Consider the following 26060-nt stretch of genomic DNA (forward strand, 5'->3'; position numbering starts at 1 on the left):
TCTTCCCCAGGAAGCAGTGCATTGGCTTGGGCTGGGCACCTTGGTCCTTGGCTGGCTGTGCCAGCTGGCCCCAGCCTATTGGCAGAGCCGGGCCGAGGCTGTGGGCATGGTGCTCCGTGGGCCCTGGGCCCTGGGAGCCCTTGCATGTGGTGGGCCTCACTGGAGCATCACGTGAGGTCAGGGCTGTGTGATAGAGGCAGCTGTGGGACTTCTTGGGGTGGCCTACAATCGTAGGAGGTGCCCTGCCCGCTGCCCCGCCTCCACGGTCACCCTCGGGTATCCCTCCCACTGCACCTTCCAGAAGTAGCTCTTGGAGGAAGCAGGGCAGCCCGTGGGGATGGGAGACCCTGGAAGAAGCAGGGGCCCTGCACATTTGCAAGGGGCCCCTTAGGAGCAGACAGTGTGTGTCTCTGTGTATGTTTTGGATGTTCACTCCTGCATCAAGAGAGAACTCGTGGCCCCAAATCAGGTGCCCAGCCTGTGGCTCGCAGCGTGTCCCTGGGGTTATACCCAGCCACTATGAGCAGTGTGCAAACACTGCGTCCTCTCAGAAAGAGCCCCTTTTCCTGTACCCAATACCCCTTGTCCACCACAGGGCACTGTAGCGCCCATGTCCCCTGGGTGCCCAGGCCTGAACACACACCAGGTAAGCCCTGGCTTCCCTGCTGTGGACGTGTCTGTGAGGAATCCACGGAGTGTGCAGCCGTGTCACTAAGGGACGGGTCCACACTGCAGCCATGTGGATGCCTTCACACTGACTGTGCAGCAGCACCTCTGTGGGATGCTAGCCCGTGATACGACCATGGCCCTGGAGTAGGGGATGCTAGCCTATGATATGACCATGGCCCTGGAGTGGGGGATGCTAGCCCGTGATACGACCATGGCCCTGGAGTCAGGGATGCCAGCCCATGATAGGACCATGGCCCTGGAGTGGGGGATGCCAGTCCGTGATACGACCATGGCCCTGGAGTGGGGGATCTAGCTTGTGATATGACCATGGCCCCGGAGTGGGGGATGCTAGCCCGTGATACGACCATTACCCTGGAGTCAGGGATGCCAGCCCATGATAGGACCATGGCCCTGGAGTGGCCATCCACAGTCACTCCATGTCAGGCCTTGCTCACGTGGGCCAGGCCTGGTGACTGGATGATTGTGTCCTAAGGGCGTCATGGCTTCAGCTCTGGGACACCAGCGTCCTGCTTCCCATGGAGGCCGCGCAGCGTGAGTGGGCTGCAGTACGCCCTACCCCCACCAGCACTGTGCTCAGCTGCCGTCCTGCTGTGTGTGTGTGTGTGTGTGTGATGGGGTGTCAGTGGTGGCGCTCTGGATGGCGCTACTGTCCAACGAGCCTGAGCACTTTTTCTTGTGCTTCTGGCCATTTCTGGGAGAAACGTCTTATTTTGCCCATTTTTCAAATGTGTCTATTGTGTCGCTCAGTGCTAATCATGGCTCACCTGTCCTAGACGTCCCTCTGCCCTATGGGTTGTCTTTTGCCTTTAAAAAAAAAGAAGTTTATTTGAAAGGCAGAGTGCCAGATAAGGAACCTCCCATCTGCTGGGTCACTCCCCAAATGGCTGCAACAGCCAGGGCTGCGCCCAGCCAAAGCCAGGAGCCAGGGGCTCCGCTGGGGTCTCCCACATGGGTGGCAGGGACCCGAGGCCTCAGGCCATCACCCATGGCTTGCCAGGCACCTTAGCAGGAGAGCTGGATGGGGAGTGGACACCACACTGGATCCCAGATTAACCAGCCACACCTCAAAGCCCACCCCCTCTCCTTCCTCCTTGGTGTGGTAAGTTTAGAAGCACAAAGCTTTTCATTTCTATGGAGTCCGCTCTGGCTGTTTTTTTCTTGTTGCTAATCCCTGAAGGGCTCACCTGGCTGTTGGCTTCTAATCAAACCCACACACACTCCCCGAAGAAGACAGGACCTGGGGCTGGGTCCAGCCAGGTTAGTGGAGTCAGGTGGCCTGGTCCGGGGTATTCTTTTCCACCGGGTGTCCAGGGGGAGGGGAGGTGGGGCTTGAGGAGCTCAGCGGGCCTCACCCCATTGATGCCCCAGCTCCCACAAAGACCCAGACTGGTCACTCGAGATGGGGAGGAAGGGCCTGGACTACGAGGGTGGAGAGCACCTGGGTGACCACGTCTGGGTTTCTCACCTGTGACATTAGCCCCTTGGCAGCGTCCGCACTTGGAGAACTGACAGCTCTGTCTTCCGTCCGCAGCCATGAAAGCCGACCGGAAGCGCTTGAAGGGCGAGAAGACGGACCTGCTGAGCCAGATGCAGCAGCTGTACGCCACGCTGGAGAGCCGCGAGGAGCAGCTGCGCGACTTCATCCGCAACTACGAGCAGCATCGCAAGGTGACGCCCCCGCCTGCCCAGCTCCATCGGGAAAGGGGAGGCCTCGGGTGCGTGTGTCCAGACCTGGCCCCCAGGGTGGCCGCAGTCCCCCAGCTCCTGGGCACATAAGCCAGGAGGGGACAGCGTAGACTCCAGAGTCTGGCTGGCTCAAATTCCAGCTGCCCATGTGTATACCCTTGGGTATTGCACCTAACTCTTGCTTAGCCATGATGGTCAGGACAGCGTGGACCTGGGAGTCCTGCTGGCTCAGACGTCAGCTATGCACGTGTGTGCCTTGGGGCGTTGCACTAACCCTTGCTTATCCTTGACGTGGGTTTTATGAGATGGTGAGTGTGGCTCCTGGTGTCTGATAAACCTTCAGTGTTAATTATGCACCTTGTCAATAACACTCTAATGCAAGCACAGGGAGAGCCAGGGAGGCTGTAGAAAATCCTGCCTGCCAGGAGGGAATCTCGGAAGGCCTCACAGAGGAGGTGACGTGCGAGTTGGGCTCCGTAGTATGGAAAGGAGTTCATGGGTCTGCTGACCAAGACATCTGTCTCCTCTGGACACGCAGATGCATGCCTGTGCGTGTGTGCTGTGTGTGGCCATGTCACAGTCTGAAGACTCCTGGGTGTGCCTTGCACTGACACCCAACACTAGGGGTAGTCAGCCACACTCCTGTTTCCCAGATGAGCTGATGGGCACAGCAAGGGGAAGGCATGCCTGCGGGTCCCACAGCTGGGGAGCACTGGCCCCCACGTGCCAGCTGCTTCCCTGTCCTGGATCCCAGTGCTTTCCTGAAGCCCTGGCCTGGACCTCTCCCCTCCAGCCAAGGAATACCTAGGGCTGCCCTGAGAGCCTGGTCTTCCTGCAGCTGACCAGGTATGCCCATCAGCAGGGACGCCTGGTCATGCGCATCCCAGGGCAGATACACAGGGCTGGTTCTCGAGCCCACAGCCACTCACTCCTCCAAGGCTGAGCCAGGCCTGGGGCAGGAGATGGATCCAAGTGCGTCCCCCAGCCTTCAGCTTCGGTCACACAGAGGACAGGACTACACCCCAAGACTGTGCATGTTGGCACAGAGCTGGCTTGCCCTGGGCTCAGCTTTGGCAGCTGTGAGGCAGTGGGGTCAGTGTGATGAGAGCCACAGTACACAGGTGTTGGCACCTGCTATGAGCTGCAGGTCTTAGCCTCATCTCACATATACAGTATGAACAGTAGCAGGGCTGTGGACGATGGCTCTTGTCCGCCTTGTCCCCATTTGGCAGAACTGAAGACAGAAGCCTAGGTGGGACACCAGCACAGAGTCCCATAGTCGGCAAGGTCCAGCCCCAGCGGGGTGGGCACGAGAGCCCACTGCTGCCAGCGTCCCACGTGCTGCACCGTGTGAGCGAGCACAGGCGTTCTTCTTGCTGTTGACAAGGCGACACAAGGCATCAGGGAGAGCTCACAGCTCCTGGCTTTTTCCCTGGGGTCATAGCATATTTCCCCCTGCTTCCCTGGGTTGCTTATCCGGTGTGTTTTGATTACTTTGCTCTTATTGGGCAACAAAATTCCCACAGAGTACCCCACGTCATTCCTTTTCAAGTGGTAGGTACCACGGGCGTCCTCCAGTCTGGCCAGCCATGGGACGCAACCAAAGCTGCCCAATGACCAACAGCCCCGTGGCTGCCATGGGCAGCTGCAGAGGCCACGGCCAAGTGCCCAGTGTGGCTTCCTTTGGTGGCCTTTGCAATTCTTCAGGTTCACTCAGAATAAAATGAAATTTGAGAAATACTGTCTACCCATGACTGTCGTAAGCAGAAGGGGACCACTTCCGAAGCCCAGCCGTCACAGCCACGGCCACACTGGAGCAGTCTGTAGTCGCCATTGGCCTTGCTCCGTTTCACAGATGGGAAGACTCAGGTTCCCAACAGTCCAGTGACCGGTCCAAGACGAAGACACAAGGCCTGGTTTTGTCTGGCCTTATACAAAGTCTTGTAGTTGATCAAAAAATGATCAACTTTTTTTTTTTAATTAAAAAAGAGAGAAAGAAGCCTCCCACCTGCTGGTTCACGCCCCGAATGCCGGCAGTGGCCACAGTTGGGCCAGGCTGAAGCTGGGAGCCAGGAGAGAGGAATGCTCAGGCTCCTAACTCCACTGAGCTCCATCACTCAGCCCAGCATGCCCACACAGCCCCTCATGGGGTCCCCTGTCGGCCTCAGCTGAAGCAGATGGCAGCACCCAGATGCTGAGAGATAACAGGGCCTCAGTCCACCCAGAAAGTTCCCCAAGGGGCAGCAGCATCCCTGCCACAGGCCACCAAACCTCTGTCCCTGCAGGAAAGCGAGGAGGCCGTCCGGGCACTGGCCAAGGAGAAGGACCTGCTGGAGCGTGAGAAGTGGGAGCTGCGGCGCCAGGCCAAGGAGGCCACGGACCACGCCACGGCGCTGCGCTCCCAGCTGGACCTCAAAGACAACCGCATGAAGGAGCTGGAGGCTGAGCTGGCCATGGTGAGACCCGGGGCCCTGACAGCCCCCCGGGCCTGAACGCCCCATTCCCCTCTCTTGGTCCCAGGAGGGATGGGGATGAATGCTGGAGGACCAACCAGTCACCATTCCACACTCGCCAGGCCATTGCTAAAAAGGAATGTGTATTGTTTAAGATAGGCAGGCACTTCATGAAAAGCCCTGAGTTTTGACATGTATTCAGGAAAATGTTTGGAAGGAAACACACCACTGTTCACATCAGCTAGCTCGGGCTGGTAGGATGACAAGATTGTTTCTGGTCTTTTTGTTTTAAAAAAAGATTTATTGGAGAGGCAGACATGCAGAGAGGAGGAGAGACAGAGAGGAAGATCTTCCATCCGATGATTCACCTTTCAAGTGGCTGCAACAGCCAGAGCTATGCCATTCCAAAGCCAGGAGCTTGTTCTGGCTCTCCCGAGTGGGTGCAGGGTCCCAAGGCTTTGGGCCGTCCTCAACTGCTTTCCCAGGCCACAAGCAGGGAGCTGGATGGGAAGTGGAGCTGCCGGGATATGAACCTGCACCCATATGGGATCCCGGGCATGCAAGGCAAGGACTTTAACCATTAGACTGTCATTCCAGGCCATTGTTTTGTTTTTCAAATATATCAGAAGCAAAAATGTCTTACAATCCTCAAAAGGGAAAAATCTCCTTTTCCCAAATTCTCGTTCCAATTTTAGTATATGTGCTGCCGAAGCGAGCACCCCAAATTCTCAGTCCTGCCACTCACTTGGTGCTGGGGGCAGAGAGCTCAGGGGCTTAGCAGGAAAGGCGGGGTGTAGGGCTCAGGATTGAGCTCTGCGGCTGCACTGCAGCCCTGGGCTGCCCCCCTTCTCTGCTGGCTCCAGTGCAGGTGCAGTGGGGGGGGGGTCTACAGGGGTGGCTAGGGGGAGGATGCGCCCAGAGGCTCCCGACACTCCCTCAGGGCTCCCCATCACATCCCTGCTGTGTGACACTGGGCAGGATGCTAACCTTCTCTGGGCCTCAGTTCATCACTCCACAGAGGGACTTCAGGGTGGTAAGCTAGGGGAGGGCTCCACGTCATGCCTGAGACACTATGGCTTCCTTTCTGGAGACCCAGAGCAAAGCAGGAGCTTGGGCTGCTCCTTGTCCAATGCTGACCCCTAGTGGTGAGCACTGCCCAAGCAGGCAGATGCTGTGGCCACAAGGAGTGCTTTTCCAAGGGGGCTTCACCTTGCGGGGGGTCCACCTTGCGGACCTGGAAAGGGGTGCAGAGGAGCCTCCTGTGCTCCCAGGCTGCCTAGGGCCCTGTGCACAGGTCCCTTGCCTTGCTCATCCTGGGACGGCTTCGTTGTGGCCAGCACAGCTTAAGCTTCTCCTTCCCACCGCCTTGGCAGACATCACACTGCTATGCTGGGGGTGGCCGGTAAGGCTTGCTATAACACAGGCCCACACGGGGTCTGCCCAGGGCTCAGGCCTTGCTGGGGTGTCCACCTGATTACAGGGCCTCCACCCTCAGACTCTCAGCCAGAGGTGTCCGCTGAAAGTTGTGTGGCCGGCAGGCCCAGCTTCCCCAACACACGGCTAATCAGGACAAGACCCAGGGGAGATGCCTTCCCGAGGCTCGACCCCACATCCTGGGTTGCAGACAGTGGGGGTTCTGGCTGGCTGAGCCCTGGAGGGAAGCCGGGGTCCTCAGGTGCCATGGGAAGGCAGAGCATCCAGCTTTGAAACGGGCAGAGGCGAGGCTGGGGGAGAGGGGCAGTGCAGGTTGGAATGGTCAGCTCCACAGCCCCTGCTGAGAGGAGGACTGGAAACCCAAAACCAGTCCCATGAATTTCACCTCAATTTAAAAATGTACCAGTGGCCCAGTTTGTATCTCTTCACCTCTTCTCCATGCCAGGTCACTCCTTAGTTGCTGCTGCAGAGATGGGAGCTGGGCTGGCAGCAGTCACACCTGACATTGAACCCCAAGGAAAGCAGGTGCAGTGAAATAAGGCAGGAGGAAAGGTTGACACCGTGCCCGGCTTTGGTGGCCCGTGACATCCGTGCTTCCTCCCAGGACCAGGCCAGAGACAAGGAGTGCCTGCGAGAGTGGAGGGCTCCCCGACACAGCCCCTCCAGGCCACCAGGAGGCACTGGGCAGCAGGACGCAAGGGGCTGGAGCTGGAGGGCACAGAGGGCCCAGGGCAAGGTCATGTGCGTCCACAGGGAAAGCAAGTGCAGACCTCCTGGGTGGGAACTGCGGGTCTCCTTGCTGGGTGTTACCCCACGTCTACTGGGCGGCCAGCAGAGCAAGCCCCCGGGGTCAGCTGCCTGGCTGTGCTGCAGGCACGCCTGCCTCTTTACTCAGTGGGGTTTTCAGGAGATGCTGTCTGCCTGTGTCCAGCTCCACAGCAGGGGCTGGGCTTCCGGGGGGGTGGCACACACATGCACATTCCTTGTCCCGTGGACCCAGCCCCCTGGCCTGTGTCCCATGGGCCCAGCTCCCTGGTCCCTGTTCCATAGACCCAATCCCCTGGCCTGTGTCCTATGGGCCTAGCTCCCTGGTCCCTGTCCCATGGGCCCAGCTCCCTGGTCCCTGTCCCGTGGGCTCTGTCTGCCTCTCCTGTACTGTTTCCTGGCCCTCTGGGAGTGCGGTTTAGGGGAAAACCTGACCCCAGTCAGGCCCCCTGGCAGGTGAAGCCTGCTCTGGTGGCACCCCCTTTCTCTCTGCTGTGCTGGTCTCACTTTGTGGTCACTGAGGGGTGACACCAAGGTGAGCTCCCAGGCACAGCCCTGTGGAGCAGCAGCCACAGGCTGGGGGTCCCTGGTTGGGGGGCAGCGACTCCGGGGTGACTCAAGGCTTCACCGCGTGATGCTTTGACCATGCTGTTCTCATCCTGTCCCTGCATTCTCTCTCTCTCTCTCTACAGGCCAAACAGTCCTTAGCCACCCTGACCAAGGACGTCCCCAAGAGGCACTCCCTCGCCATGCCGGGCGAGACGGTGCTCAACGGCAACCAGGAGTGGGTGGTCCAGGCCGACCTCCCGCTGACCGCAGCCATCCGGCAGAGCCAGCAGACACTCTACCACTCTCACCCCCCACACCCCGCAGACCGGCAAGGTGAGTCCAGCAGGGCCGCGGCCTCCACGGGCACCCTGCGAGGCCTTCCGGGCAGGTGGGAAGGATGGTGTCTTGACTCTCGCTGCCACAGCTTAGAGGGGTCCAGCCTGGAGCTGGGTCTCTCTGACCACCCAGGCTTCCTCTTCAGGCTGTATGACTCCCCACCCCCAGGCCCCCAGGCCCCCAGACCCCAGGCCCAGCAGCTGCACACTTGTAAATGCCCTACAGCCCAGGAATCTTGAGAAAGAGAAGCCCCTCCCCCAGGCAGCCATAGCCAATCCTAAAGAACGACTGATTGGCCAACCTGTGTCACCTACCCACTCCTGAACCAATCATTGTGTCTCTGGGGGAGTCGGTTCCCCCTGATTGGCCAGGCTGGGTCCCCTGACATCCTTTGGTAGGCAAGGCAGCAGCAGCAGGGCTCCTTTATTGACAGCCCGGCTGACCACTAGAAGTTGAGGAATGGCAGGTGTAAGAGCCCTGTCTGACCTGGGCAGGGTGTGCAAAGATGGGGAGGGAGGCAGCTCTAAATTCCTCGTTGGTCCTTGCACACCTGGCTCTCTTCTTTGTCTCTGCTGTGCACAGCCACCCTTGTGTGGCAGGTGCAAGCTGGAGCGAGAGTGGGCAGAAGCCCATGTATCCCCTGGGACCCTTTGCAGAAGCTATCACTCTGGATGTTGTGGCCAGAGCTGGAAGCCAGCAGGAGATGAATCAGGCATGGCTCTGCCTCCAAAGAGGGGCTGGCAGGCACGGGAGGAGCTGGCAAGGGCAGCCTTTGCTTGTCAAGGGTGCAGGTGGGCAGGGAAGGTGAGTCGTTGGGGCAGAAGGACACAAGCTGCTGGGCTCAGATCCTGGCCCCCATGCTGAGTAGCCATTTCCTTTATGTGTGAGTCATGAAGGGTGTGTTTGGGGTTCCACATGCGGGCACATTAAGTGTGTGTGCTGAGCTGCCCCTCTCGCGGGCTTGCCTTGGAGGATGTGAAATGAATCAGCGCCCTGGGGAATAGGAGCTGCTGCCCTCACCCCAGGGTCATCCTCCTGACAGCAGGGGCTGTCAGAACCCTGGCAGCAAACAAGTCCCAGGCCCCCCTCTCCCATGAAGAAGAAGCACTGTCTGGCCCGGGTGAGATGACTTGCGGGGCAAGATAATGGGACGGGTTTGGGGCTGGGAGAGCTGCCTTGTTGCCACAGGGTCTGAGACCCCGAGAGGCTGCCTGGTTCAAGTACACTCCCTGGCTCTGGCTCTGGCTGGGGCAGGCTGCCATGTCCATCCTCCAGGCCCTTCCTCCTGTACCCAGCTCAGTGCTGTTCATCGGGCACCCCCTCCCTCTGCCCACCTGCAGCAGTCCACAGCAGGCACTCTGTTGGTCTGTCCTCACCAGCTGGTGCCGACACCTGCAAATGGGAGAGCCCATGCCAGGCCCTCGGGTGGGGAGCTTCTGCGCAGGGAGGGTGCTGTTCACCCCCCAGTCTTTGCTGAGCACCTGCTGTGTACCAGGCATCGTGAGCTGTGGGATCCAGCCAGAGGAGACAGCCTGGGTGCCTGCCCTCACGGAGCCGGTCTTGTCAGGGGCACAGATGACGTGGATGGAGGCCAGCTAACAAATACACTGGTTACAGATGCAGCAGCAAGATGGGGACTCAGCAGTTCAGAGAGAGCTGGGTGCTAGGGAAGGTGGAGAGGACCCTGGGTGGGCTGCAGAGGCTGTGGCAGGGAGACCGAGTGGCTCAGGCAGTGACCCACGGGACTCAAATTCAATAATGGTGACTGTGGGAGGAGGGTGCAAGCCACTGATTAGGGCTGCTGGCTGGATGGGGGCCAGGGCAGGTGGGACCTCAAAGGGAGAGTGCCTGTTACCCCCAGAGGGACAAGAGGCGTAGAAGCTGCCAGCTCCCTTCCCCCACCCTGGGCTGCTGTGGTCTTCCAGGCAAAGGTGCAACAGAGGCAGCAACTGGCCAGAGAGACCCTGGGCTGCTGTGGTCTTCCAGGCAAAGGTGCAACAGAGGCAGCAACTGGCCAGAGAGAAGCGGGGGCCCGGGGAGCTGTGTTTTGGGGTGCAGCAAGAGCAGCTGGTGGGATTATAAAGCTGCAGGTGTAACAGCAGGTGGTCCTGTGAACCTCCAAGTGACCCCAGAGGCCGTGGGAGGCTCTCCGCAGGAGGGGCTGTCTCTTCCCTTCTCCCCTTCCCTACCCACCACAGTGTGCTCGTGCCATGGGGCTGCAGGCAGGCCCCCACTCACCAGCTGTCCCTGCTTTCCAGCGGTCAGGGTAAGCCCTTGCCATTCCCGGCAACCCTCTGTCATCTCTGATGCATCCGCCGCCGAGGGCGACCGGTCATCCACGCCGAGCGACATCAACTCCCCGCGACACCGGACACACTCCCTCTGCAACGTAAGGCCAGCAGCAGCGGGGTCTGGGCACTGCGGGGGGCCGGGCGGGGCGGGGGGCCGGGCGGGGACGCACCTGCTCTTTCCTCTCGCCCACCCAGGGAACACTCTGGCGAAGGCCTTTCCTGTTCTGTCCTTTCCTTTCCCGAGCGGCCGTGGATGTGGGGAGAGAGAGACAGGAGGCCCGCTGGCTCCTCGTGTCTGGGCGGGCACGGCATATCCAGAGGAAGGTGGGCCCAGGTCGCCCACAGGGTCTGTGCAGGCTGCAAGTCCCCCCATCCCCATGGGCCCTGTCCAGGACCGTGGCTCCTCCTCCCAGCTGTGTCCCTGTGCTTCATCCAGGGTGGGGTCAAGAGGTGGGGTTTATTGAATTTCCAGTAGTTTTGTCTGCATCTCCCTGCAGAAGCACCCTGTGACTTTGTCTTTGATTTCTTTGCATATTTAATCCATGTTTGCAAATGGCATCATGCGTACTGCCTACCACGAGGCAGGTGACCCCAGGCCCACAGAAGTGTAGCTGACCCCTTCAGGCAAGCCACAAGGCTGCTAGTCCACACCCATTTGCCACGACAAAAGCTGGGGACTTGGAAGGAAAAGTTACCAAGATAGCATCCCCACGCACCTCCTGCTTACTCCACCTCTTAACATCCCACCCTGGGGACCGCCCTCTGCAGGACACCCCCGCATTGCACCCAAACCTTCACGGGCTCCCCAGCTACAGCAGAGAGGAAGTGAAGGAGGGCCAGCCATGGGGCATGCTCAGAAGCCATCCTGAGACACTAACGTGAGGTGGGGTGGGGGAGGCGCCACTCTGCAGCTCTGACCGTGAGGTCAGTGACGAGGGGGAAGAACCCCTGCCATGCCCTAAGACCAAGACATCGTAAGCTGAAACCTCCAGACGCTCAGCCCATGTTGTCTTAACCCAGGCAACAGACAGAAGCAAGGGGAACAGGTTGGCAGCAAGACCTAGCCAGGACTGACTGATGATCCGATGGGCTGTGTGGGAAACCCAAGGGAATAACCTGACAGGTTCCTGGAGTGGACTCCGAGGCAGGTGTCCGATGGTCCTGGCCCCAAGGCAACTCTTCAACATTGCCTGTGTGTGAGCAGTTGGAATGGAATCCCTGTGTTTGAGTCCCCAGTAAGAATACAAAGCGCTCATGAGAAGAACTAAGGCTGAGTGTATCAGGAGCTGCCTGCACCTGTTGACGCTGGCCCAGGAGCCTCCTCCAGCCCTCACCACCTGGGACACTGGAGAGGCCTATGACTTCCATGCTCTGGTTGTTAAGGACCCCAGGGAGGGAGACCAGGCATCCTGTTCCATTCACACCCAGCCCAGCTGAGACGCCTTCCCCTGGGCCCTGTGTTGTCATGGTGCAGAAGGAGCTCCCACTGGGCACAGGGCCCTGCTGCCAACATCGGAGCTTTACCAAGCCAGGGCGCGCGCACACACACACATCAGTGACCATAGATCCCTTCCTCTTACCCATCTTTGTCTTAGCTCGACAAAGACGGCCCTTCCCTGGGGTTCTGTTTGCAACCTCCAGATGAGAATAAAGACTCAATTTTCCTCTGCTACCTTTCCTCCTTCCCTCAACCCCCTTCTCAACAGGTTGAGGCACACAGGTAAGCCAGGAAGAGCCTGAAAATAATTCCAGGTAACCCTCTGTTCTCAGGCATTTGACCTGGCGTAGCCTAAACCAAGGGCCTCCTCATTCTCTTCCCACCCTGGGCACTACTTAGAGCAGAGGTGGGGACTCAGTACACAGATGATAGGTAAGGTTTTTAATGAGCATTATGCCTGCAATTCCAGAAACAACCACTGGGAGTCTCCCTAGCAATGACTTTCATGACCCAGGCCGCTGCTTGTGGGACCATTGCATGCTTGCACACATGTGCACATGTGTCCATAAGGATCCCGTCCTTGTCCACCTGGGTCAGCGCTGGCCACACAGTCCAAGGCTCACAGGCAGGCAGAGCCCTTGTGTCAGGTTCCTGAGCTACTCCCAAGGCTCTGGAGTGGGTCCTGCCCGGGCCAGCACCCGGCCAGGAGGATTAGTCTGCGACCAAAGGTGAGGGCTCTGCTTTGATGAGCTCTGTGATGCTGGACTCCAGCAGCCTCACTTGTACCTGAAAACCAGGCCAACCTGAGAGAACGCTGCTGCACAAACAAAGATGCGTGTGCTGGTGGAAGAGGCAGTGAGAATCCGCAGTCTCCTAACTCTGTTTCTTTCTTCAAATTCTTGGTTATCATGACTTTTCCACAAGAGCATATTTCTTTATGAAATGCACCAGAGGTTGCCATCTTCCAGTTCTAACCAGGACAGGACCCAGGGAGCCTCGCAGGGCTTGCTCGACAGTCATAGCATGTAGGACAGCTTCCCAAGGGGCTCTGTCCAGGACCCCTGGTCCAGGCAGCACCTTAATGAGCCCCGTAATTCACCTGGGAGTGTCAGTGCCAGGAGGTGTAGGGGTGGGGTCCCCTCCACAGAGGCAGGGCACCCCGAGGGACGGTTTGCAGGCCACCTCTCTTGTACGCTGTGTGTCTGCTATTTCATCTTCCTCTTTTCCTCTGGCTTCAGGGCGACAGTCCCGGCCCCGTTCAGAAGAACCTGCACAACCCTATTGTACAGGTAAGCATGCCTTCCCTGGCACCCCAACTCAGGCTCTTGGGGCTCCCTGTGGGGTGGGGGGGGTCAAGCCCCCTCCCTGAGTTCCATGTGGGCTGATGCCTAAGCTGGCCTCAGCTCCTCTCCTGGGGTCACCTCTTACAAGCCCTCTCCTGGTGTGTGGACCTACTAAGTGCGCTGCCCATTCTGGTTCCTGGTTCCTGCTACCCTAGCCAGGGACGACCCTGGCAGCCAAGGATTCGAAGCCTTGAGGAAAGGCTGATAACCCAGATCAGCGGCTCCTTGGGCTCCTTGCTGCTAAAGAAACTTTACATATATATATATATATATATATATACACTTTTAGCATGTTTGATCTCAGAATGAGCAGGGAACCACAGGGAAAACAGAATGGCTTTGAAGGTCAGTGAGGGCCTCAGAGGTCATCTGCCTCTTCCTAGATGTCCCTTCCCCCGGTCCATGCACTACCTGTGTGCATCAAGGGGTCCACCAGGGAAGAGATTGCAAATGCAGGTTCCCGGGCTCTTCACCCTGCAGAGTCTAACACACCACGTGGACGGTGTGGCTTGAAATTCGGAAGTGTTTGGGATATAGGACTCTGGCCCGAACCCCACCCCCGTGTGGGTAGCTCCTGTGTTGACACAAAACACTTGTGCACCGCAGACGTCATCAATAGCATGACCCCCACTGCACGGAGGCACTGAGGGTGCCCAGCGTCCCAGGGCAATGTGGATCCTTCAGGCCCCAGGTACCCTTCTGCTCAGAAGTCCACCTCACTTCCTTTCCAGGGGCCTCCAGCCACTGGGGGTGCTCCAAGCTCCCCCAGGCCTTCTCTCCACTGTACAGTACACATGCTGGCCACCCTTGGCCCACATGGCCGCCTCCAGTCCCAATGCTGACTCCAGGCACTGGCCAAGTGTGGGTTGTTCTATGGCCAACCTTCAGGGGCAGGAGCTGAGTATACTCAACAAGACTGAGAGGGGTGGGGTCCACACCATGGCAGGCAGCTAGCTGTACCCTCCTGCTTGGAGGTGGACCTGTTGTTCTTAAGAGTTCCCTGCAGTGGCCCAAGCTTGCACAGCCCTGAATGGGCAGGCACTGACCTTAACCATGGCCCTGGCCCTACCCCTGCCTCCTCCTGTGCCCCCATGCCCAGCTAACTGCCTCCTTCTTTTCCCCCTAATTCCCCGCCTTGTGCCATCACTCAGTCACTAGAGGATCTTGAAGACCAAAAACGGAAGAAGAAGAAGGAGAAGATGGGATTTGGCTCCATCTCGCGCGTCTTCGCCAGAGGGAAGCAGCGGAAGTCCCTCGACCCCGGCCTCTTTGATGGTACCGCCCCCGATTATTACATAGAGGAGGACGCGGACTGGTGATGGCCGCCGCCCTGCGCCTGTGCGCATGGACGTGCGTGCGTGGGCGTGCGCGCGTGGCCGTGGGGGGATGCGCGCGGGGGGCTCGGGGCTGGGTGCGCGCCGTCCTCTATAATTGATGTACATACCGCGCCCTGTGTGTGACTCTGTCAAGCCCTCCGTTGTCTCTGCCGCGACACAGTCGTGTTGTTAACCTGGTTTCTTGTTTGTTTGTTTTTCTTTTTCCGTGTTTAGTTGCTCCTCCCACTCCCCACCCCCGTCCTGTTTTGTTGGCTGTTTTCATGTCGCACCCTTCCTCCTCCGTTTGATGAAACACTTGAAGGACTGCTGTGTATTTGTAAATACCCACGATTATGCACCGTGTTCTGGGCCGTATCCTCTGCCCACCGCCTCGCCCGAGGTCCAGGTCTGCAGCTGGTGGCTGCCCTACCCTACCCCTCCCTTCGGGGCCAGACCCTGTCATCGTGGGCGCCAGGCGAGCCGGGCCCTGGGGAAGGTCCCCACGCTGTCGGTGCTTAACGGTCTGTCAGGTTTCACGTGGTGGGGGGAGATGTTTTGTTTAATTTATTTGCACAAATGCAGAAAACTTATTCTATCTAAATTATTACGTGAATCACGGAATGTATATTTTTCCACGGGGTGGGCGGGAGGCGGGTGTTAAGGTGACTGTGGCCGTGGCCACGCCAGTACCAGGCCATGCCCAGGTGCAGCCTGGGCTGGCCAGGACCCAGGGAACGTTGGATTTCATGGCTTGATGATGTTTTTGTTCTCTCCTGTCTCTGTCCGGCCCAATCTCCCGCCCCTGCATGCGAGGGACCTCCATTGGATGCGTTTATTTATCTGGCCAACACTGCTCGGCCTCACCCAACCTGGCTCTCACCTCTGGAGGGAGCTCAAAGCCCCCCCTGAGGACACAGCCCACCCCCACGCCCAGGGTCCAGCCAGAGGGGCCCTGGGCGCCCTGCGGAGCAGGACACACCTCTTTGCAACTGTGTTTCCTGGCCCCACCCCGCGGAGTACAGTAGGGGATGCACTTTGTCCCCTCCTCCACCCTCCCCACCTGTCACACCCACAGTGGGAGGCAGTACCTGTTTGGGGAGCAGCGCTGGCTCCCCATCAGGGAGGCCTCCCCAGCCTGGGAGCCGCGTGCATCTTAACGCCAGGTGATGGAGAGAACCCCAGCTTCGCCAAGCCTGACATTCCCTTCCCCTTGCACCCCACCATGCTGCCTGTCCCTAACAGCTAACCACAGCTCTAGACGGCCGTAGTTGCACCCTCACAGCTCTTACAAAGACGCCAGGAGAGGGCTGAGAGCCGAGCCTCTCTAGCGGACCGTCCCATGCCAGCTGCTGCCTTTCTTCCCCCTCCCCGCCGGCCCCTCTGCCCCTCCAGGGATGAGACCGTGGCAGGCAGGCGCCTGTGGGGACTTCTCTGTGGCCTCTGGCCCAGCCTGGGGTACAATGGAGCGGCCGAGCCAGCACCTTTCTCTGCAGAGAGATGTTCTACAAAATACTTTTCTCCCCCTTGATTTTTTTTTTTTTTTGGTTGATTTTCATTTTCTCTCCCCCTTAACTTACAAGAAAATAAGATTGCAAGCACTCCCAGTAATGATTTAGTAGTTCCTTTCCATTTCCGTTTTTGTAAATTAGGAGATAATTCTGAGAGTCACTAAGGATGATTTATTTCAGAGAACTACGTCAAATAGCGAATGAGTTATGGGTGACATTAGAGGAAAAGAACTGAAGGCATGGATGCAAATATAAGATATTAAAAAAAATCTAAATAAAGCTTATTTTAAAATACGGTGGAATTCTATGTGATTTGATTGCTTTTATTTTGCCGTGGGTGGGAGGCACAGCCCGGCTTGACCTGCTCCCTGCAGTGTCCGGGGCTGGGTCTGAGGGTGTGGTGGGAGGGGCCGAGGAAAGCTGACCGGAATCCGGGCCCAGGGAGGGCCAAGCCAGGGTGGCCTCCCCAGGTCCCTTTTGTTCTCCATACTTGGAGGAGCTGCTGGCATCCGGGGTCACCCCGGGGTCCTAGCACACACCCTGCCATGCCCAGCACCCTATTGTGAAGCTAAGCAAGCCCCCCGGCAGCTTTCATCTGCTTCCTTCTCCCCCCAAGGCCCCACGGAGACCAGACCGAGAAAGGGACCGTGTGCTTGGACCCTGATGAGTCAATGTGCAAGATCAGGAAGGTTAGAAAAGCTCAGGACGATGAGGGCCACCTGGTCAGCCAGCCCAACAGGGCTCAGAGTGGCCACTCCTGATGGGAAAAGGTCCCCAAGCCCGTCACCCCCTGGAACCAGGGCTTGGACGCCTCCTCAGCTACACTGAAGGGGCACCCAGGATGGGGACCGCCTGGGCGAATCCCAGGAGGGCAGCTGTATCAACAGCACACGCTACTACCCCCATTCCTGGCACCACACAGACATCACTAAATGATCACAGAGCCCTTGCCTTCCATTCCCGGAGTGGCTCACTTTACAAAGCCACTGCCAACTGACAGGAGCTGGCAGACAAGGAGAAAGTCTACTTGTCACCCAGAAACTAACTCAGGCCCTCACACTAGATACCGGGGGGGGAAACATTGGCTCAGCGAGGAGCAACTTGGCCAGGCTCCTGATCCTCCCACCTACTCATGGGCTGACTTTCAAGTCTTTGCAGATCAGCGACCTCCTTTGCTTTAAAAAAAAAAAAAAAAAAAAAAAAGCTAACCTTGGAGGCCGTGCTCCAATGTTCCGCCTCCAAGTGGTACCCAGGTCCCCCAGGTCCCCCAGGTCCCCCCGGCCAACATGCCAACCACACAGGCTCCAACAGGTGTGACTAATATCAGTAACAACAATACTACTATTTAACCTTGATTAAGCATTGACCGTAGGCCAGATTCCATGCTGCGCACTTTCCTTGTATTAACTTGGTTAACTCTTCCAGCAGTCTGTATTGTTGATGAGAAAAAATGGAGACTGGGTCAGTCATCCAGGATCACAGTGGAACTGGGTGTTTACTCTGGGAGTCTGATCGGGCAGCGGGGAGGTTGGGGAGAAGGACCAGGACTTCAGTTGGACCCACCAGGTGGAGATCCTCTGCCAGATCTCCACCTGGCCCCTAGTCCCAGAAAACCCTGCCCCCCAGCCCAGCCCAGGCCAGCCAAGTTCCCCATGACTTGCAGGCCAGATGGGCAACAAAATTACCTCTGCTTGCCCTACGGTCCACCCCTGGCTGGACCAGCCAAGAGCAGCTCCACACCTGAGCCACTGCTGCTCATTCGACCCAACCCTGGGCCTCTGGGAGTCCAGGTGGGACAGCACCACAGGGGCCTCAATCCTTCCACCATGTGACTTTCAGATAGCCATAGGACTTCTTCCCACCCTCGCCAAGGCTTCCCCTTCCACAAATCCACCCTCTTCCACACCTCCCTGACCCCCCATCTTCTCTGAACAAAGGGCCCTTAAGTGGCTTCGAATTGGACCCTGCTGGATGGAGTGGTCCCCTTCTATACCCATTTTCCTAAGTAAGATTGATCGTGGAGGGCATTCAGGGTGCACACACTCACTGGATTTTCTTAGGAACAGCTGCCCTCTCACGTGGAAGGCCTCAGAGGTGTCTGCTGGCTGCCACCTACCAGAGGCAGCACACCTGACCCACACTCGCTGCATGCCCGTCCCCGGGGCATGTCCAGGCCATCACAGCAGGACTGAACTTAAAGAAACACGCCCAGCAGCCTCTGAACACCCTGACCAGCCCCTTCCTGCCCATGGCAGACCATCAGGTACTTCCCATGTGCCCAGCAGAGGGGAACCTGACTGCACAGGCTGGCGGCTTCTCTGCATTTCTGTTCCAGGTTTGGGAAGTCCCTGGTTGCTCTCATGGTGGGTTACTGAGAAGTAGCTGATGAATTAGCTGCATACCAGAGACCTGTGTGATACGTTATACCTCCAGAATCCTCAGCTCTACCTCTGGGGAATCCTTTGCGTCCTAGCAAGAGATGACCATCCCAGGTCACCCAGGGGTCCAGAGCAGGATGGCTCGCTGCTCCCAGATCCGGCCCTACATCTGATTTCAAACAAGCTAAGCCTCAGATTACTCATCCACAAAGTGGGTATGATACGGATTGCCTCCTCATAGGCTCAGCAGTAAGAGATGAATGTATTTTGTAGCCTGGACGGGGCTGGCATCAATCTGTGTTGCCAGTGCTTTGTAACATGTGGGTTTAGGTTGAACAGGAGTTAGGGAAACTGTGCAAAGAGCTGTGCCATCTCGAGCCCAAAGCTGACTTAGGCAAAACTTGTTCCCAGCTTCAAGTCAGTGCTGGGCTCCATGTGAGCCTGGAGACCCTCCCCCCCCCCCAGCTCCTGGGCTCTGAGCACCAGGCCCCAGAGGCCAGGTTCAGGGGCAGTGTGGTCATGGAGGAGTATCTGGGTTTCTCTTTCTGTCCCCCTAGATGCCATGTGGGAACACCCTATGCCACGGCTGCCATGGGGACCCCAGGCACAGGGACAGGCAGACAGAGACGTCTCCAGGGTCAGACTGGATATGTGTGAGTCTAGGCCAGCCTGGTCTAACAGGGAGGGGTGTGTGTGTGGTTTTATTGTGTCAGGCACCATTCTTCCAGTCACTCCAGCAATCCTTGCAGTAACTCTCCGAGATAAATACTGTTGCCAGCCCCAAGGTAGAGGTGGATGAACTAGGATGCAAGGTGTGGTGCTTGCCCACCATCAAGCAGCTAAGATGTGCAGCCTCAGCAGTTTACCTTGCAAGAGTGTGTCTTTGATGACTTGAGGGTCATCCTCAGGGGTCCGTTGCTCAACAGAGACCTGTTGAGAGGATGAGGCCACGCCCAGAGCAGGGCAGCACTTTGGGTTTGCAAACTGCTTACGGTGGAACCCTTAGAGGTTCCTCCAAGGTCCCCGGCTCCAAGGGCAGCCATCACTGGGGAAAGAAAGCTCAGGGCCCCAAGGCTACCTCAACACAGCTGTGCTCTCACGTGGGATGCCCAGCTTCCATGTGCAAAGGGCCCTGTAGCAGAGGGAGGTCTGACAGCCACAGGTGGAGCAGTAGTTGTCAGGGCCATTGAAGCGCTGGGTTTGCAGGATGCAGAGTCCCAGGCCCCATCTCACACCTGCTGAATCAGAAGGTCTAGGGAGGGACCTTGGAGTCTGTGCACACCCTGGTGAGCTCTCGGGGTAGGCGTGGCAGCAGGAGGGGACCTGGGGCCGAGACAGAGGGTGGCACCATGTGGGCAGGAGCTGGGGTGCGCATTTGCAGAGGGCCGCCTTAAGCTGGGGCAAATTCTAGGTTCCTGGTGAGGGCAGACCCCAAGCAAGGCCCTCGGCACAAGGAAGAAGGGACCCACAGCGTGCATGGCTGTCCGCCTCGGGAGTCTGCTGCAGCCCCCAGGAAACTCCCAGCCAAACTCTCTGACTTGGCTAGAGGGACACGGGCAGCAAGTGGTGAGGGCAAGGTCAAGTGCTGAGGCTCTGCCTGGGCTTTGCCAGCCTTGGCCTGGAGCTCCTTCTGGGTCTCCCACATGGGTACAGGGACCCAGGCACTTGGACCATCTTCTGTTGCTTTCCCAGGCACCTTAGCAAGGAGCTGGATCTGAAGTGGAACAGCCAGGACTTGCTGGCACCACAATACCACCTCCCCGCCAAATTCTAGTTTAGTTTTTAGATGCGCTTCTATTGGAAGGGAGAATCTAGGGCGCCAAGGCAGTGGGACTCCCCTGGACGCCACCTCTAAGAGCCTTCAGGACAGGAGGGAGGTAAGGGAGCAGGGAACACAGCAACCCTCCCCCAGGGCCCTAGGCTTCCCAGAGACTCCCCTCCCTTCCGTGGGAAGTACACAGGCCCCTCCTTCACTCTGGAAGAGCAGGGAACAAGGGCCCATGGGCTTCTGCATGGCAAAGCCGAGACTGCCTGGGGGGTCGCACACACCCCTGAGTGAAACACACCGGGGCCCAACACAGCCCTTTACAGTTTATAATGGGGAGGGACGTCATGGACACCACAGGGATGATGATGTCCCCGGGCAACTGCAAGGTTGAAGCAAGGTAGCCGGGATGAGGCTTAGCTCAGGGAAGGGGCAACAGGGCCAGGAGTTGCCTCTCACCAGCCCCATGAGGGAGGTAGGACAGGTGCCCGGTGAGGATCAGAGGCCAAGGCCCAGGTAAGTGCAGCTGGACCAGGCCCAAGCTGCCGGGCAGCCAGAGGTTAGAACCAAAGGCAACAGGCCTGGAGCCACAAGGGTTCCCCTGTAACCTCCAGGCCTCTCTCCCGATGCTGCACATGGCAGGGACTCACCCATCCCAGCAGCAATGCTGGAGCTGCTGTGTAACCCAGGCCTCCCCCCTCCCAGGGCCTCAAGCTGCCTGAGCCACTGAGCCACTGAGCTGCAGCAATGACACGGGATCAGTAGAAGTGAGGTGGGCCAGTGCAGGCCAGGCATGGCTGTGTCCCTCCCCCACAGCACAGCACCTCCTGTGCCCAGCTGAGCCACATGTGCAGAATACAGCAATGAGGGGAGCACCCAGGGACCGGCCTGGCAGCTTCACCATGCTCCCAGGCTCACGGGTTGGCCCTGGCTCAGGATCCCAGAGGGATGGGCACCCCCACCCTGCACAGGGCCGGCCCCACCGCACTCCATCCCCACATGTCCCCTCCAAGGTGGCTTCATACTTGTATGGGGCTGCATCCCTGGGGACCAGGGCAGGGAGGAGGTGGCCTCTGACCATTGACACAAGCTAGAGGGACCTTGGGCCATCCACGTGGAGGGGCAGAGGCAAAAGGGCAGCTTGAGGGTGGGACTCAGCCCCAGACTCCCATCTCCTCATGTGCATGTGTGAGTGTGAGATTGTGTGCTGCAGGGAGGGGAAGGTGGAAGATGCAGGCTTAGCAGTCAGGTCCTGGGTTTCATCCCAAGGCCATGTTTACAGCTGGGTGGCCCACAGCCAGCCTCAGTCTGTCCCTCTATAAGGTGAGGATAGGACACCCTGGTCGTGCACAGATGACCGGGTACAAGTGTCCCTCACAGCTATAGTCTCAGGGCTGCGGGAGGCCCTCATGCTGATCCAGCCAACCCAGCCTTGGCCCTCGCTGTGCCCTCCATGCACCCTACTTTCCTCCTCTGTGGAATGGGTTTCTGGAACCCCATTCAGCGAGGTCTGGGCCACACCTGGATGGCAGCAGGTGGCCTTGGCCGTCAGTACGGTGAGGTCTGATGGCACAGCCTGCAGTGGCCTGCACCTTCCCGGTGCTCCAGGGCCAGCTGGTTGCCAAGTGTTGGGCTGGACCAGTCAGACAAGTGAGTCTGGGAAGAAAGCATCCATGCAAGGCAGCCACCTGCGCAGCTCCAGGGAGGTGCTGGGGCAGGCTGGAGAGCTGCTGGGCCATGTGCCCAGAATCCCCCCAAAACCCCAATTCTTTTTCCGTTAAGATGTATTATTTACTTTGACAGAGTTACAGAGATAGGGAGACACCTTCCAACTGCCGATTCTCTCCCCAAGTTGCTAGAATGACCAGAGCTGAGTCAGGTCAGAACTGGGAGCCAGGGGCCTCACAGGGTCACGAGTGGCAGGAGTTCGAACACTTCAGCCATCCTCTGCTGCTTTCCCAGGCGCATTAGCAGGGAGCTGGACCAGAACTAGAGCATCTGGGACTCATAGTGGCACCAGTACGGGATGCTGGCATCACAGGTGGCAGCCTCACACGGTGCGCCACAATGATTCTTTAACATTGATAAGAATTGTTTACCTGTAGGCTGGGCTCTCTCTGTAAGCTCTCTCAGCCCCAGCAGTCCTGGACGTGGCCTTGTCTGTCCGGCCACGGGCATCCCTCTCAGTGGACACACACTGCCTGGATGACTGGGCATCTGGAAGGCAGCAGTGGAGAAGGAGGTAGGGGTCTTACTCAGGGCTGCCCCCACCACCTGGAGTCATCGCAGCAGCCTGAACCCCCCATACTCCCCGTGGTCCTCAGGGACAGGGACACGCGGGAGTGGGCTCAGCACATTGCAGCCATGACTCAGCCATTTTTCCTGAACTCGGTCAGGGGTCCCTGGGACTCAGGGATGGCAAGGCTCCGTATTCCTCAAATATTCCTAGAAAGCACATGGCCAACTTAGAAAGCAGGAAGCAGAGCAGGTGCTCGGAGAGCAAGCTGAGGGCCAGAGCTGGCTTGAGGCAGAACGGAGCAGAAGCTGGGAGATGACAGTAGACAATTTACTGATGTTGGCTGAGTCCCCATGGGGCCAGGCGCGTGCTGGCCACTGGACAGGCACTCGTGACGTCATTCAACAAACAGCGATGGAAAACACTCAGGGCTGGGTGGGAAGATGTCCACAGTGAGACAGTGTCAGTGACCCCAGCATCAGCTTCACTCAAGTCACAGCTGCGTATTCATCGGCTTTACAGGCAAGCACATGGGGGCCCAGAGCAGTGACATAAAGGAGATCCGATAGTAAGAGACAGGAATGGGACATGAGCAGATGAAGTGTGATGTCGCTGTTGGGGCAGATTCGAATGAAGCTGGTGGATGAGAAGCTGTCAGCATGAGACTTCATTTCACCGTTTCCTGTCCCCCGCACTGCAGGGATACAGATGAAGGACATGGCAGGGCAGCGTTTCCAAGTGGGCAGCCAAACATGGCTTGCCAAGTCTGCTAAGGGCTTCCCTGCCACCTCCTGTGGGTGAGGTGTTCAAACTACAGCAGGAACAGCAGGGACAGGGCTGATCTGAGAACAAAGGGCCAGCGGTAGGGTCAGGAAGGGCTGGGGGTGCCGGCGTCCAGTAGGCCAGTAAGCATCCTGCAATGCACAGGATGGCAGCCAGCATGCAGAAAGACTCAGCCCCATAGGGCAGGGGTACTGAGATGGAGTGGGAAGAAGAATGTGTGGTTCACTTTGGGCTCTGAGGGTTGCAAGGAGATGGGATCGCTGAGCTTGGCAAGTGAACCGCAAAGGGAGGCTGCTCCATCTCTGCCCACCTCCCTCCCATGAGCCAGTACTTAGGGGGTTCCCCCCATCCCAGGCAGCGGTGAGCTGAGACCAGTCCTCCAGACCCCAAGCTGACCATTGCCATCTCTCCCTACCCCGCCCCATTCCATGGGGAAAGTCTTCCCACCACAACCACTGGCAAGCGAATGATACCAGATGCTGAGATGCTGCACTTGTTAAGACGAACATCTACATTGGTTGAGCCTCACCGACTAGGACAGACGCCCAGTGAGCCAAGCCAGGCCCAGCTCCTGCCTAACAGGGAGGCACAGACATTTGCTAAAGACTCATACACACACATCCTTTAGCTACTTGCAGCTGTGAGAATTGCTATGCAGAAATAGTGCTTGAAAGGAAAGAGCCTGTGTGAGCATGCTCATGTGTGTGTGCAGGTGTGTGTGTTGGATGGAGGAGGGGCAGAGCACTACCAAGTGACCAAGGAAGGATTCCCTGAAAGAAACAAAATACAAACGGGCCTTGAAGGTCACAGAGGAGTTTGTCAAGCAGAGGAGAGAGCAGCTACCATGATTCAGGCTAAGAGAACAGCAGGTTCAGTTATGGAGTTGGGGAACCATTGTCAAATGTTGAGCGTAGGAGCTCTCTGGGTTCCCATTTCAAGCTTGACCCAAGGAGGACTGGAGGGTGTTGGGTGAGGACTCTGAAACATGGCGTAAGTGCTCAGCACTGGACGAGCCGAGCCTAACTGGGCCGTGATGGTGGGTGGAGTCTCAGAAAGGAGAAGTTGGCAGAGGAACTTAGAACTTGGCCTGACCCCACCACGTTCACTGTTTACAGCTGGGGCCTCTGCGAGACAGCAGCAGCCCCTGCAGGTGCAGGCATACCCTAGCACCTGGGACATCTTTTGCCTCCATAACTAATGCTCCCGCCCCAACCAGACCACCATGAGATGCCATGTTAAGTCCAGGGGCTGGATCACTCAACCCACAAGCTGGGCAGAGACTTCATGTAATCGATAAGATAAGGAAATAGTTACAGGGCTTGAGCCCCAGGTGCTCCTCCCTGCAGCTCTGCCAGGAGCGTCTGCCGCTGGCTCTCGTGGGAGAGGGGTGTGGGATACCAGGGTTGAGAGTGTTTCCTCCACAGCACCGGCACTGCAACACATGGGGCAAAGCCTCTGCCTGCGACGTCGGCACCCCATATGGGTACCAGTTCATGTCTTGTCTGCTCCACTTCCAATTTTGCTCCCTGCTAACAGGAAAAAGCAGCGGAGGGTGGCCTGAGTATTTAGGCCCTGCCACCCATGTGGGAGTCCCAGGTGAAGCTCCTGGCTTTGGCTTGGTCCAGTCCTGGCCATTGCAGCCATCTGGGGAATGACATATAGATGGAAGATCCACACTCCCAACCCCAACTGCATAACTAAATAAGCAACAAATATATATTTTTTCAATGAATATTCTCTATCTGGGCTCAGAGGCCACAAAAAGGAGGGCTGTCCTCTCTCTCCAAGCAGGGTGGGAAGTAGAATTTACAAAGTCCTCTACATTTTTTGAAGAATTTTATTTAAAAGATCAAGTGAGAGAGACAGAGGGGAAAAAAAAGAAAAAAACCTTCTGCTGGTTCACTTTCCAAATGTAAGGATTGGGTCAGGTCAAAATCAAAAAGCCTGGCACTCCATGTAGATCTGCCACGTGGGTGGGAGGAATGCAGGCACTTGAACCAGCATCTGCTGCCCCATGAGGCACTGAGCAGGAAGCTGGATGGGATCAGCAGCGACACACTTGGGACTTGATCCTGGACACTACGATGAGACACGATGTCCCATGTGGCAGCTCAGCCTGCTGGGACACATGGCCCACGTCCAGCCTCTGAGTGACTGATGCTCTGGCCCCCGCATTATGCTGAGCCACAGACCAAGTTCCTTTCTCTCAGCTCCAGACAGAGGGGTCGACCAGATGACTCCAGAGGCTCCTTCTAGATCCAAGGTTCTAATTCTTATTAGATGAGAGATCCAGATGGATCCAGGCACCAGCTGAGCAGACGGGGCCACAGCTGTTCCTCACACCCAAGGATTGGACAGCTTTCATCACTCTCCCTGGACCCTGGACTCAAACATGAAGTCCAGCATAGGGATAAGAGGAACTATTTGAGAATCTAGAGCCAAAGCTTCTACTAGATCCCTTGGGGTCTTCCTAGACATGACTTGCTTCTGCTATACCAGCCCAGGGCTTACCTTGGCCAGCGTTCACCATCAGGCCATCCTGGGAGCTTTGTAGAGTGAGGCGTGAGTGTTCCCAACCATCCAGCACCTAGGAGTATGTCAGATGACCCTGTCAACCTGCATAGCAATTGGCCAGAATATCCAAGGAATGATGGTTGTCTGTCTAGGGGGCCACAGAGCACAGCACTGGGATACGCAGTGCACTGTGGGTGCATCCAAAGATGCTGAGGCAAGGAGGAGCTTGAAAGGCTCACCAGGCAGAGGTAGATAAGACGTTTGAAGCAACCTCCTTGGACGCAAGTCAGCCCATCACATGGCCTCAGCCCAGAGCTGAGCTCACAGCTGTGTGCAGGCACCCTTGCGGAGGGAAGTGTCTTCTGCATCTGGCTGCAGTGGCCCTGGTGCGTCTGTGGTTCTAGCAGTCTTTTGTGATGGTTGCGATCCAGCAATCATGCACAAGTTCCCTTTCTTCATAATCTCCTGGTTTAATTTTCTCATTAATGTGTTTAGCTTGAAAGGCAGAGCAAGAGAGATGAGAGTTCTTTTATCCACTGGCTCACTCCCCAAATAGCCACAATGGTCAAGGCTAG

General features: G+C 57.6%; 1 protein-coding gene across 3 annotated transcripts in view; it reads left to right on the forward strand.

The window, feature by feature from the left end:
• The window catches only part of KAZN (kazrin, periplakin interacting protein), a 306938-nt gene that overhangs the window by 262413 nt on the left and 18465 nt on the right, over positions 1-26060 (forward strand). For 2 of the 3 annotated variants that reach the window (XM_040987942.1, XM_040987943.1), the window contains 6 exons: positions 2222-2358; positions 4662-4832; positions 7721-7910; positions 10172-10302; positions 12881-12931; positions 14137-15176. In XM_040987942.1, coding sequence (XP_040843876.1) covers positions 2222-2358; positions 4662-4832; positions 7721-7910; positions 10172-10302; positions 12881-12931; positions 14137-14304 — 848 coding nt within the window. In that variant the 3' untranslated portion in view covers positions 14305-15176. Of the gene's footprint in view, positions 1-2221; positions 2359-4661; positions 4833-7720; positions 7911-10171; positions 10303-12880; positions 12932-14136; positions 15177-26060 lie in introns of those variants that run through there. The other variant, XM_040987941.1, reaches the window with a different exon arrangement.

Source organism: Ochotona curzoniae, unplaced genomic scaffold, assembly GCF_017591425.1.
Source record: "Ochotona curzoniae isolate NIBS_2020 unplaced genomic scaffold, NIBS_Ocur_1.0 contig_4792, whole genome shotgun sequence".
NCBI lineage: Eukaryota > Metazoa > Chordata > Mammalia > Lagomorpha > Ochotonidae > Ochotona > Ochotona curzoniae.